We start from the raw sequence: 14,944 nt of genomic DNA, 5'->3' as shown, positions 1-14,944 counted from the left end.
TCAGAATGGCATTTGTTAATGGGAGTGACCTGCGAATCAATGCACAGTGATCGTTAATTCATCGATCTGGAATTACCTGACCTGTCCACTGTCTGTATGGAGTCCCCTGAAGATAAAGTTAAAATAGAAATTGAAACAGTAGACAAGGAGTAGTGTAGAGTCAGAGAAAAGGGAAAAGCAGAGAATAAAAAGACAGAGGAAAAGAATGTTCAACAAGAAACTTTATTACAAGACTGACTGATTGCTAAAGAAGTAAAGCGAGTATAATACAATATATTACAGATGTGAAATTCAACTTTTAGTTTTCATAAACAGCAAAAAGCACCGAAGCATGTTTTTGCGATGGTCTAAGTATATAGAAAGGGCAGAAAAAAGAACAAAAATAAAACAAAGCAACTTCACAGATCCAGTAAACTGGTTCATTTACTAATAAAAACTAATTCGAATCAACTGTCCTCTATACCAATATACAAAGACATGCAACTGCCAACTGCTTGATGAACGACTGGTTGTGCCTTTAACAGGGTAAAGAGAAAATGAGCTGATACTGTATTGCACAACATCCAGGGCCTTCAAACTGATAACCCAAACGCTATTAACCTTGCTTACATTCCACTGTATAAACAAAAGGCAAAACTTTTATAACGTACTTTTCCTCATCCAGCAAAATCAATCTTCACTGAGGCTAACTGATCTCAGATCTGAATAAAGCCCATGAGAAACCCAATGATGTTACAGTAACCTTGTTGTACTTTTCTGCATTTTATGGCACTTATAGTTAAAACATTAATTCCTCTGTCATTAATCTATACTGGGAATAAATGGCAACACTCTGTGTTTTTTGATTAAAGTAACCTACGTAACTCACTAGAACTCTCGGCAGGTTTCTCAGTCCCGAATTAGCACCAGTCTCGGATTATCCTGCCCAAAATTCATTGAGTCATCCAGGACTAGCGCTAATCCTGATCTTTGAAACCAACCCTATACGTTTAGAAGCTCATCATTACCAACAAAGCAGACATCAACTGCGCCTCAGTCCCGAGGAATTCTCCAGGTTTTTTGCAGGCCTTATGCAGGTAGGTATGGTTTGTAGTCAGCTGATTCAGTTGGAATGGGCAAACACATTAAAAACTGGAGGAAACTGGAAAACTGAATTTAAAATCATAGTGCGTTCTTTGTATTACATATCAATAAGTATTGCACCAAGATGTATCAAAAACTGGAAAACCGTTCAGAAACAGCACAGTATTACCAAGAACTCATACTGGATTAACAACTTTTTTCCCCTCTTTTTCCTAACCGCAACATCTGTGTCTAATTAGCCTTGTAAAATCTGTGAACAATGTCTAAATGCTTAATGCTTGGACTACAGACGACTCGACAACAATGAAATTTGTAAACACATCTATGGTAAGAATCTGATTTATTCCAAATGTATTTAGCTGCTTTATTGTTTTAATCAAAATTGGTTTTGTCAGGATGCCGGGGTTCAACTTTTTAGTTAATAAAAAATCATAACAAGGCACATTTCTCAAGTAAATTAGCACAAACGCTGTCAGTTACTGAATGTACACAGCCTGCTGCTTAATAAGTCAAAACTAGAAGCGTCTACTATGAGACTCTGGAGATGGTTTTTGCCAAGCAGATTAAACAGGATGGAAACACAGGGAGGTTCAGATGGGCATTATTGTACATTGAGGACCCACGCAGAAACGCCGTGGTGCCAGTCACGCAGTTTATTGTATTTGGGGCCGAAGACCTTAGTGTTCATCACCCTGGACAGCGAGTGCGTTGAGAGAGAGAGGGACAAGAGCAGATCAGAGAGAAGAGTTAGACCTTCGGAGATATTTTTGCAATTCAGTCTCCATGCAACAAGCCAGGCAGGGCTCACATGACTCTAAGCAATGATTACACAATCAGCCACAAGGAAGAATAGGAATTCCAATTAATGTGAAATAATGAAGTATGATCTATATTACTGAGATATTAGTTACAATCTCTGTAACAGGAATGTTTTAACACAGTGATTGTATACCATTGAAACCTATAAATAATTTCACAAAATAAAAATTCTGGGAATCCTTCATAGTTAGCCTTCTTTTAAATGTACAATAGTTCACAATCTGATTTTATCTGATGAAAAAAAAATGAGTGGTTATATACATGATTGCTATAGTCCACTAACTGACTGAATTAAAAATGTAATAAAAAGTCTGTTATTGACGGTGTAGGAGGGAGTATTCACCACAGGAGGGAGTATTCAAACCAAGAGCCAGTGTCAGAGGGTAGGATGCACATTTACCATTTCCCACTTATATAGTCCTACTACATTAACGTGCAATGATTCTTTTTTTTTTTTTTTTTTTTTAAAGACATGACAAATTGAGAGAGTGGATTATTTCCTGTGTAAAGCAATATAATTCTTACTTAAAATAACAGCCACAGAAACAATATCTTCTCCAAGCACCACTGGGGGCAGCTAAAATATTATCAGGTTAGCAATGGTTGTTAGATTAGTAATGTAGTCATTTACAGGTCATGTTGGACATTTATTATCGTTTTTAAATGGGAGACAGGAAGTGATACAAAAGGCTGAAAGGCAGTATCAATCAACCGGCCTCCCATGCTTCTCTGACATGGTGAAAAAAAGCATGGCGCACCAATCTTTTACTTGTTGTCACTGTGACTGAAATATGAAACTAATTTGGGCAAGATCTTATTAACACCGAAAAGTAACAAACTGGAAATGTAACTGCACTTGTTTTTCTAAATAATTAGTAACAACAACTGTAATGTGTTACAATTTTTTATTAGTGGGAAACTGAATACTAGGAAGCGTAGAGTATGGAGGGTGATCAGTGCCAAAATTAAGATCAACGTGATTATGAACATGAAGATGATTATGAACATGATTATGAAGATGAACATGAAGATGATTATGAAGATGAACATGAAGAGGATTATGAGCACTGGATAGGACAATAAGTGCACTGGCTACCGCCCACCAGCTCTGATTGACAGAGTTCAATGTTTTGTCACATTGACAAAAAAAAAAAAAAATACAAGAGACGCTACGAAATGTAGAAGCACATTGAGAAATGCAAATAGCAAAGAGACAAACAGGCAATCAATATATACATGTTGAAACTAATGAATGTATAAATACATGTTGAAATAAATAAACAAATAGATGAATACATAAATAGATAGTCCTAAATGTCCATGTATTTGTTTAATCATGTATTTATTTTCTCTGTGTATTTATTTAAAATTTAAGTTTGGATAGTCCTCCATACTCTGAAACCGTGTAACTCCCAGATATATATATATATTTTTTTAATATATACAGTGAGGGAAAAAAGTATTTGATCCCCTGCTGATTTTGTACGTTTGCCCACTGACAAAGAAATGATCAGTCTATAATTTTAATGGTAGGTGTATTTTAACAGTGAGAGACAGAATAACAACAAAAAAATCCAGAAAAACGCATTTCAAAAAAGTTATACATTGATTTGCATGTTAATGAGGGAAATACGTATTTGATCCCCTATCAATCAGCAAGATTTCTGGCTCCCAGGTGTCTTTTATACATGTAACGAGCTGAGATTAGGAGCACTCTCTTAAAGGGAGTGCTCCTAATCTCAGCTCGTTACCTGTATAAAAGACACCTGTCCACAGAAGCAATCAATCAATCAGATTCCAAACTCTCCACCATGGCCAAGACCAAAGAGCTGTCCAAGGATGTCAGGGACAAGACTGTAGACCTACACAAGGCTGGAATGGGCTACAAGACCATCGCCAAGCAGCTTGGTGAGAAGGTGACAACAGTTGGTGCGATTATTCGCAAATGGAAGAAACACAAAATAACTGTCAGTCTCCCTCGGTCTGGGGCTCCATGCAAGATCTCACCTCGTGGAGTTTCAATGATCATGAGAACGGTGAGGAATCAGCCCAGAACTACACGGGAGGATCTTGTTAATGATCTCAAGGCAGCTGGGACCATAGTCACCAAGAAAACAATTGGTAACACACTACGCTGTGAAGGACTGAAATCCTGCAGCGCCCGCAAGGTCCCCCTGCTCAAGAAAGCACATGTACAGGCCCGTCTGAAGTTTGCCAATGAACATCTGAATGATTGAGAGGAGAACTGGGTGAAAGTGTTGTGGTCAGATGAGACCAAAATCGAGCTCTTTGGCATCAACTCAACTCGCCGTGTTTGGAGGAGGAGGAATGACCCCAAGAACACCATCCCCACCGTCAAACATGGAGGTGGAAACATTATGCTTTGGGGGTGTTTTTCTGCTAAGGGGACAGGACAACTGCACCGCATCAAAGGGACGATGGACGGGGCCATGTACCGTCAAATCTTGGGTGAGAACCTCCTTCCCTCAGCCAGGGCATTGAAAATGGGTCGTGGATGGGTATTCCAGCATGACAATGACCCAAAACACACAGCCAAGGCAACAAAGGAGTGGCTCAAGAAGAAGCACATTAAGGTCCTGGAGTGGCCTAGCCAGTCTCCAGACCTTAATCCCATAGAAAATCTGTGGAGGGAGCTGAAGGTTCGAGTTGCCAAACGTCAGCCTCGAAACCTTAATGACTTGGAGAGGATCTGCAAAGAGGAGTGGGACAAAATCCCTCCTGAGATGTGTGCAAACCTGGTGGCCAACTACAAGAAACGTCTGACCTCTGTGATTGCCAACAAGGGTTTTGCCACCAAGTACTAAGTCGAAGGGGTCAAATACTTATTTCCCTCATTAACATGCAAATCAATGTATAACTTTTTTGAAATGCGTTTTTCTGGATTTGTTTGTTGTTATTCTGTCTCTCACTGTTAAAATACACCTACCATTAAAATTATAGACTGATCATTTCTTTGTCAGTGGGCAAACGTACAAAATCAGCAGGGGATCAAATACTTTTTTCCCTCACTGTATATATTAAAAAAAAAAATATATATATCTGGGAGTTACACGGTTTCAGAGTATGGAGGACTATCCAAACTTAAATTTTAAATAAATACACAGAGAAAATAAATACATGATTAAACAAATACATGGACATTTAGGACTATCTATTTATGTATTCATCTATTTGTTTATTTATTTCAACATGTATTTATACATTCATTAGTTTCAACATGTATATATTGATTGCCTGTTTGTCTCTTTGCTATTTGCATTTCTCAATGTGCTTCTACATTTCGTAGCGTCTCTTGTATTTTTTTTTTTTTTTGTCAATGTGACAAAACATTGAACTCTGTCAATCAGAGCTGGTGGGCGGTAGCCAGTGCACTTATTGTCCTATCCAGTGCTCATAATCCTCTTCATGTTCATCTTCATAATCATCTTCATGTTCATCTTCATAATCATGTTCATAATCATCTTCATGTTCATGTTCATAATCATCTTCATAATCATCATGTTCATGATCACATTCATCTTAATTTTGGCACTGATCACCCTCCATAGTAGAGAGCGGCGCACCAGTCATCATTCAAACATTACCATTGATTGAAATTAGTATTATACACGGTACATAATCCCATATATGGCAGCCCTGGGTTTTTACCTTTAAATATTGTAAAATGGTTTTCACTTCATGGGTGTGTCACAGTGGAAAGATAGGATATTTATATAAGCTGATATCTGCAACAGAGGACTGAAGCGATTGTTTACCGAAAGACTTTCAAACCACAGCTGTGTGCTGCATTGCAACAACCCAAAACTCAAAGACAACTCCAGGGTTAAAGTGTTCATTAGGATTAGTATCTGAATGCAATATTTGGGTTGAATACTTTTTATGTGAGGTTATAAACAGTTGTGGAAGGGGTTTCTTAGATTTAATGTGAAACTGGGCATGTACGAGTTTACTAGAAGGGGATGTATGGTTCAATCTAAATATTTAATACCCATGCAACATCGAAAGTCATAAACACAGGGTATCAAATTCCACAAGCATCAATTCATGAAACTAGAAATGGTAACAACAATATAATCACATGCATGCACAACACATACTACAGAATCAGATGAGCTGAAAAAGCTGTTACTTACTTGTCTTCTATCTTCTTTGCAGAATCAATGTCTTCCTGCTCTTGTGCTAAAAGTAATAAAACACAGAATTAAATCATTTTAATTAGATTTCTCATAAATCTGTTTTAAAAATGTCTACAAAACAAACATAACAGAATTCCAATTACAAGCAAAATAATAATCATTAAGAAAACACTAGAACTAAAACAAAGATACCAATTCACCTCCAGCAGCTGGAATTCCCTCCTGCTTTCACAAGAAAAACACGTCCAATACGGGTCTGGGACAGTGCTAAACATTATCACTCCATTACAACCAGGTACATGCTGGATTAAAAGTCAATCTGTCAGTGGGTCTTTCTTGTCTTGAAACCTGCTCTAATGTGCAGGACTGCTACTCAAGCCCTGGGGAATAACACCGAGCTGTATGTCATACTCGATTTATGGTGAAAAATAAAGAAAACAGTGTGTGGCAGGTGTTAAGTTATTGGACATGTTTAGCTACAGTTGTGGGCTCTGCTGGATGGCTAACAGGGCTGTAATTTACACCGCTGTAAGTTATGAGTTATTTGTGAGATCTCCTGTCACCAAGCATCTTGAAAAAACCCAGTTAGAACAAAGCCGCCTTTGCTCCCAAAATCCCCTTGGATAACACTCGCAGATTTGCAGGTTAAAATAAAATCTATTTTCAAGAAAAGACTGGTATGGAGGTTGTGCAGCAAAGTAGCTCAGAGCCGGGTACGTGTATAGAGGTGTTGCGTACCACGCTCGGTGCCCGTTATCTGTGCCAGGATGCGGAAGGACCGCGATTGCGAGGTTCCAGTTCTTGGGTGCCAGTCTTCCGTGTCTTCAATCAGCCTTTTCTTGCTGGCGTCTCCATGGCTGGGCACGTGGTAAAACTCAATGTCCGTTTCCACAGCAGGCTTTCTGGGTGCACTGGAGAGTCAAGCACATGCAAGCAAAATAAGTAAATGAAAACCACTGTGATACAGTGAGACACCACTGTATGACACTAATACAATACCTTATTCACCCTGACCAACATCAAAATATAGAACAAAGTCCAGTGTGAAATGGTGAGTCTTATTAGAGATGCAGCCCTAAATCCTATCTGAACAAAAGGTTTACTGTTGAATCTAATATTAACCCAAACCCCAGCCAAAATGTAACCCTAGTTTGATCCCTAAAAAGTCTGTGCAAACTTTGCTATCACCACTATCTTAACAGAACCATTAGAACATTCTGACCTTCAGCTGTATCCCTAATTGAACTCAAATTCCCCCTGAAGTCATAAAGCTAAACCAAGGACACCCCTACACACGTTAGGACAGTCAACAGATTTAGAGAACAGTGAAGAAAGCATTTTTATACATGCAACTAACTCCAAAGCCACGTAAAGGACAGTTTTCCATTTTGCCACTTGACATATATATTCAATCAATACATGTTCTTTCTGCCTTTGCTTTTCATAAATCCACTGCTCAGCAAAAACTTTCTGTAATTATGTATATATATATATATATACATATATATATATTTTCGATGTGGCTGGAGCACTCAAAGTCAGGGATTCCTGATGTAATACTGACATCCTTTTATATTATACTGATCCTTCTCTTTCTCTATTTAAATACGAATTCTAACTGAAGCAAAATGGGCAGTGTTAGGTTTAGAAAAGAAGCATCGGGGAATCAGTAAGGTACACAATGCCATGATTCCTGATTTATTACACACCCATTTGTAAGACTTGTATGACATCCTAATGAAAACCAGTCATAGGCAGCTGGTGACTAACCCAAAAAACAGTTCAAAGAGCAATATATAGAAATTAATTGAGATACATAAGCTATAAATAAATAATATTAAACTTGGAACAGAATGGAAATGTTTTGTAAATTGAGTCAAGATCACACTTAAACTGACTGAAATATACCTCAGGTCTATGTTGTTTGTGTTAATCTGCTTTACACACCTGTGAAATTAATACAGAAAACAAGCACAGCACCACCCAAAAAAACAAAATATAATCTATGCCATCAATTTACCGTTTTGGTGGGTTTTTTCTTCAAGAACGCAGAGAAGGAAAGTTGGAAACATTGAGTTCAGTGCCAGAAATAGACAGGACAGAAAAATCGAAGATACCCGTGAGAAAAAGATAAGAAGCGATGAATGAGGGATACTGTAGGAGGCTGGAAGAAATAGGGCACATCTACTCTAAAGTACCCAAAGCTGCATGAGCATTAGTCCATTTTACAACATATGGGGGGGTTATAGAGCAAACAGCAGGTCTGAAAAATATAGCCTTGTTTTGCTTCTAGTTTAAATTGCCATTCCTGTCATTTTATATTTGTTCACATTTCAGTTTATGTCCATTATAATCACTTTCTAGATGTCAGTTTTCATTCAGGGAGGGCTTGTGTCCTTCAGTTCAATATTTTTGTCTTACGTCTCCTACAGCTGCTGCAGATACATGCCAAACTACAAGCACAAATAGTCTGGACAAAAGCCTTTCTTCAATGGTTGAGAGTAACTTAATCTCAACAACAACTTCCGGGTCACGTCCCCTGCAAAAATGCCAGCTGACATCTGCATTCCTTGGAGTTATAAACTGTAAGACTAAAAGCATACATGGAAGAAAATAAATAGAGAAGCACTTCATAAATGTCAACACATGACAGCCTTTAGCTTCAGTATCACTGTGTGTGCACAATTGAACAAGTCCTGGGACTAAATATTTTGGGGTCTCAAGCTAAATGGTGTCACTGGAATTCTTATTTCGTCCCCCGTGTGAATTAATTGAAAATAATAATAATAATGTGCGTTAACTTAAAGCTATTCTCTAAATTAATAAATATAAAGGGGGACAGCAGAGAGAAATACTTACTTTAGGATGCTCTGTGGGCCACTATGGGAAAAGTGAGAATAAAAAAAAGACAAAAAAAAAAAAGCTTTAATATCTGCAGAAATTAAGTTAACATTTAAAATTATCATAAAGTATTTAAAAAAGTAAAATTGTGTCACTGCAAACTGAAAACAAAGATACAAAAGCAAACATACAAAGGCATGTTCAAAGCCTAATATATGAGACCACAAATTCTTTCATTTCCCCCACTATTCCTTTGCCCTCAAGCCAAATTGGAAATGGGAAGATTGTACTTCCTTAGAGAATTGCAAGTACTTTGAAATGCAATATAAATAAATATTCTGTTTACAAAACGGGGTGGGTTCTATTTGAAAAGATCGGGCCCCAATTAAACCAAAACCCTGACCAACACATCACTCACAAACTCCAAATGTGTCACTTAACGTTTGCCAGAAATGTGGTGTGTGTACCAAATGAAAAGCTGACATCAAGTATTGGTCCTAGAATTTGCCATTTCTCATCTAATCCAGAGCACGGTTCTACATTTTGAGTCATAGCTCATAGACAAGATAGTTTCAACCATCATCTGAGTGTGGTGAGTTGTTTTATCTTGATTTCAGTCAGCTCTGCCATGGAGGTTTGGGATTAGGGTATGGAGGACTATTAGACATAATTAATGGGCAAATCAGTCCCCACCCTGTCAGACACACAGGACAAAATCCTTCTTTTAAATCCCTGAGTTACAGGAGTAACAAATGTCACTATTATGGAGACACTAAACAGGATAGAAGCATTACATTTTCTTTTGCATTTGGAAATAAAAATTAAAAAGTATATTTGTTGGATAGAGTTAGCCTTTAGATATTTGTAAAACATTTGCAGTGATGAGCACCAACTCTGAGCTGTTTTCACAGTGCATTCTACTGTGTGCAGCAAGATGGCGCTATAGTATAATAAATAAAGTTTGTGAAGTTTCCTATTTTGATAAGTATTTTTAGTATTTTGGAGGTCTTTTTCCACACCTAGAGGTTTCAAAATAAACAATACTAATAACAGAGTTAAGAATAAATAAATACATAAATAAATGAAAGATAAACCAATAAGCAACAATTAAAAAAGGATCTTCGGTGAGAGTGTCAACTTTCTTCATTTAAATTATAGGAGGCATATATAATTATGTATTACTAATTATCTAATTACTAACAGGTATTAAATGTTGAATTTAAATAGCTAGGAATAAATGTGTGTTCGCATCCGGAAGAAGCTTTCTATGAGCGAAACCTTGTTGGTTGTACAATTTCATATAGTAATGGATTAGATTTAGAAAATGTATGAACAATTGGTTTTCACCTTCAATTCCCTCTTTTCCAACACAACAGTGATCTTAATCAGACTATGCATCAATACCTACACATGCACATCAGTAACAACAAGGGTGGGAATTGCTGCAGGCCTCCCTGACTACAGATGGGCTCGATGTTCTTGAATTACTGAACCCAAACTAGCTCTTTTACAACCCCAGAGGACAGTCCTACTCTTCCATCCATGGCCAACCAAAGTTTAGCAGCGATCCCCCAATAATGCCAGTTCCACAGTCTTTTGATGGAGGCGTCGATGATCAATCATTTAAAAGAACAATAAACTGCACTGCACACACATGCAGTTATGGCACCCGGTCTATGGATAGAGATATTAACCCCAATGCACACACATGCATAAAATGCATAATTGAAGACATTCAGTTCTGTGTAAAGATCACTCATACATGCTAATCACAGCACACGTCACCAGCCTGCTGGGATGAGGATACTAACTTTGCAACAGGTATCTCCTATAGTGGGGAAAAGACAAAAAAAAAACGACAGAACATTTACCACTTGAATTCACAGACAGACCCTTTACTGTGTCCTGGCAGCTGGCTTATGCAACAAGGATTGGATGCTACAGACCATTTGGAACTTACCACCGGCACGGTGAGAGAAGTGGGAAGGGGGCCCAGACTTTTTTGATGTTCTTATGTAAAGCAATTCATAGTACAAGCCTCGCTGAAAATGAGCAGCAAACCGGTTCATGCCAAAGCGTGCAGTACCTGAGCAGGGTATTAAGGATGGGCAATGGTTTGTCGGTCGCCCCCAAGTATAATGGTAGGAGAAACATTATCTAAATAAACAGAACAATGTACACTCACCTAAAGGATTATTAGGAACACCTGTTCAATTTCTCATTAATGCAATTATCTAACCAACCAATCACATGGCAGTTGCTTCAATGCATTTGGGGGTGTGGTCCTGGTCAAGACAATCTCCTGAACTCCAAACTGAATGTCTGAATGGCAAAGAAAGGTGATTTAAGCAATTTTGAGCGTGGCATGGTTGTTGGTGCCAGACGGGCCGGTCTGAGTATTTCACAATCTGCTCAGTTACTGGGATTTTCACGCACAACCATTTCTAGGGTTTACAAAGAATGGTGTGAAAAGGGAAAAACATCCAGTATGCGGCAGTCCTGTGGGCGAAAATGCCTTGTTGATGCTACAGGTCAGAGGAGAATGGGCCGACTGATTCAAGCTGATAGAAGAGCAACTTTGACTGAAATAACCACTCGTTACAACCGAGGTATGCAGCAAAGCATTTGTGAAGCCACAACACGTACAACCTTGAGGCAGATGGGCTACAACAGCAGAAGACCCCACCGGGTACCACTCATCTCCACTACAAATAGGAAAAAGAGGCTACAATTTGCACAAGCTCACCAAAATTGGACAGTTGAAGACTGGAAAAATGTTGCCTGGTCTGATGAGTCTCGATTTCTGTTGAGACATTCAGATGGTAGAGTCAGAATTTGGCGTAAACAGAATGAGAACATGGATCCATCATGCCTTGTTACCACTGTGCAGGCTGGTGGTGGTGGTGTAATGGTGTGGGGGATGTTTTCTTGGCACACTTTAGGCCCCTTAGTGCCAATTGGGCATCGTTTAAATGCCACGGCCTACCTGAGCATTGTTTCTGACCATGTCCATCCCTTTATGACCACCATGTACCCATCCTCTGATGGCTACTTCCAGCAGGATAATGCACCATGTCACAAAGGTCGAATCATTTCAAATTGGTTTCTTGAACATGACAATGAGTTCACTGTACTAAACTGGCCCCCACAGTCACCAGATCTCAACCCAATAGAGCATCTTTGGGATGTGGTGGAACGGGAGCTTCGTGCCCTGGATGTGCATCCCACAAATCTCCATCAACTGCAAGATGCTATCATATCAATATGGGCCAACATTTCTAAAGAATGCTTTCAGCACCTTGATGAATCAATGCCACGTAGAATTAAGGCAGTTCTGAAGGCGAAAGGGGGTCAAACACAGTATTAGTATGGTGTTCCTAATAATCCTTTAGGTGAGTGTATGTTCCATGGATTTATTTTGCACAGAATGAATAGAAAACCCTCACTACTTCATTTGCTTTCAATTACCAAGCAGACCTGGCAAGACAAACCCAACGGATAATTAAAAACAACAGCCAGAGTTATGCATATCTACAACAAAGGAAGCCTACTACACAAAAACATCTCAAACATTGATGAATGTTATTGTCAATCAGAAGGATATGTGCAGTAGCACAGATGATTGACGTGTTCAGAATTTCTAACAGCTGGGGAGAGAATGCATTGTTCACTTTCATTGTTCATACGTTTCTGAATTATTTAACACCTTCTCTTTGGGCGTTTATGAAAAAACAAATAAACAGGGTCGTATAGTTGGCTGCCTGCTTTTCAATTCGTATTCAGAACTGTTGCTCCTGACAAATGTGAATGTTTCTATCACAAACAGATGCTAATACTCAAATAATTCCACTTTCAAACTGAACAAAACCACCTACAATGAAACACAAATATGGAACAACAGTGCTGCTCGTCTTATCTTAATTACTGTGGGGCGCTGGGTATGACTTGTTATGTGCCCACAGTGACAGATAATACGTAAAGGATCCTTCCCCTCTTACAAAGTATTCATGTGGTTAATACCCCGATAAAAGTCCCAGACACAACTGAAAGGGCAACTACAAAGAGCGAGGGCAACCTGTGTGAATTAACCACCACAGCCCCTTTCAGCATTGTCAATACAGGATGTCATCATCATTGTCCGTGACACAGGATCTTCACACTGCTACATTTTCCCATGGGATTCAACCTTGTATTACAGGAGCCGAGTCCAAGCAACAGACTTGTAACAGCATGAGAGGCGACCTGTGCTGCCAAGCCTACAGTACCTGCCATGAGGGTAAACTACAAATTGTTGCAGTTTACATCCACCTGTTTCTACCAGGAGCCCCAAAGGCATATATGTATATTAAAAAAAGTTTTATGGGCAGTCTAGTTTAGTTTTGCAAAAATGACACAAAAGAAACTATTTGAACCCATTAGGGCAAATGTGCACCTGCTTTCAAATGTTACTGGTAATAAAAAGCAGCTCCACTCATAAATTACACAATTTCATAAATGCTTCTTAAACTGTGGGAAGGGACTTGGGCACTAGGGGACTTGGGCGTTTACACCTTTGCCTTCCTTTGATCTTAATGGCACTGCAACAAAAAGAGCCATCAGGTTATTTAGGCTTTTACTGAATCAAGGAATAAGCAGTTTAAGACAATATGACAAATGTGAACCTTCCACACTTAATACATGGTTAAGTATTGATGGATGTACAGTGTGGAACACATTTCTTCAAAGAAAAAGATAAAAAACACTATGTGGCGAACCCAAAAATCTGCAGGCAGGCCAAACTGTAAACAGATACAATTACTGTAGTCTAAATATATTGGTAGAAGGTCAGGGACTCTTGTGCTTAAATTTCACTAGCATTAGGTTCTTCCTTGGCTAAGCAGATTTTTATAGCAGTAGCAATGAAAGAAACCAACATGTGAGACCAAGATGTGTATCTATTCCAAAGACACATGTCTCAGTAACCTGTGGTTTGCTTAGTGACAGTATAGTAGGGTAGGTTTAGTAAGACAGCCCCAGGGCAAGTTATAAAATGTGCATGTTTGACACACTTTGTATAGTGTAGCATTCTTCTTCTGAAGTCACATATTTGCAAGGCCACAGCATTAAGAAACACAAACTAGATTAATGAATGCTAAGCGCTCAGAGAATGTTTCAGAAAGTAATATCCATCATCTGCTAAAAACCTCACATAGACATTCTGATTTTACTTCCCATTTGTGTTTTGAGAGAGTAAAAAACTAAAATTGTACAAATGTTATTGATTAAAAAACGTTCTCAGTGCTAATGCTAAGACACCCATTCAAATATTGCTCCTTATACGGACCACTTCGAAGGCTTTGATAATTGGATGTATCGATGTTTGATTATCAAATGCTTCATTACAACATTTTTCACATACATCTATTTTTGTGTGTTTCTCTACTTCTGCGGTAAAAGATCCTTAGAGAATAAAGCTGAATTCCAGTGGAATCCTACCGTCTTTTTCCCCAACACCATGGTACAATTACATTCATGTATTACTTAATTAGTGACATCGTTTTACATTATGCCTTTTCATGGATGGAATAATTAAGTCACAATTTATAGCAGAATCCCACTCAACAAGTTAGGAACAGGAAACTGTTGATTTGAATTAATCATTCTCTCAGACCTGGTTTTGACACGTGATAAACTAAGCCTACAGACCAATGGGTTTTCCAGAAATGACTGAGCCATACATCTCCATGTGCACTGCAGCTCTGTGTGTGGTACGCCTATCATGTTATTGTCACTAATCATACACTGACAGGCTCACGAGTGCAGGCCAATCACTTTCAAAATCGCAGTTTCTTTCATTGCAGCACAGTGCCATTTGTCCATTTTTGGTCCATTTGTCACTCGAGACGTAACACCTCTCTCCATACCAAGAAGTGTGGAAAGTGTATGTGTCTTCAAACAGGCCTCAGCAGTGCCAGATTTAGGCTCAAGCTCAGTAACTTTAAGCTGCGTTGCTTGTGCAAACTGTTAACTTGTCAAAAGCTAGCAGTACAGACAGGAATCTGTCA

General features: G+C 38.7%; 1 protein-coding gene across 10 annotated transcripts in view; it reads right to left on the bottom strand.

Annotated features, from left to right (window-relative positions):
* LOC136755549 (PDZ and LIM domain protein 5) overlaps nucleotides 1-14,944 on the bottom strand; it is a 107,449-nt gene that overhangs the window by 29,212 nt on the left and 63,293 nt on the right. For 6 of the 10 annotated variants that reach the window (XM_066712231.1, XM_066712226.1, XM_066712232.1 and 3 more), the window contains exons 6-10: nucleotides 8,919-8,939; nucleotides 8,080-8,097; nucleotides 6,798-6,970; nucleotides 6,057-6,102; nucleotides 77-106 (exon numbers count right to left, since the gene is read on the bottom strand). In XM_066712231.1, the coding sequence (XP_066568328.1) occupies nucleotides 77-106; nucleotides 6,057-6,102; nucleotides 6,798-6,970; nucleotides 8,080-8,097; nucleotides 8,919-8,939 (288 nt within the window). Of the gene's footprint in view, nucleotides 1-76; nucleotides 107-6,056; nucleotides 6,103-6,797; nucleotides 6,971-8,079; nucleotides 8,098-8,918; nucleotides 8,940-10,711; nucleotides 10,729-14,944 lie in introns of all 10 variants that reach the window. The other 4 variants (XM_066712235.1, XM_066712237.1, XM_066712227.1 and 1 more) reach the window with 4 other exon arrangements.

This window comes from Amia ocellicauda, chromosome 8, assembly GCF_036373705.1.
Source record: "Amia ocellicauda isolate fAmiCal2 chromosome 8, fAmiCal2.hap1, whole genome shotgun sequence".
Lineage (NCBI taxonomy): Eukaryota > Metazoa > Chordata > Actinopteri > Amiiformes > Amiidae > Amia > Amia ocellicauda.
The sequence above is the reverse complement of the archived record's forward strand: the minus strand, read 5'-3'. Positions and strand labels throughout refer to the sequence as shown.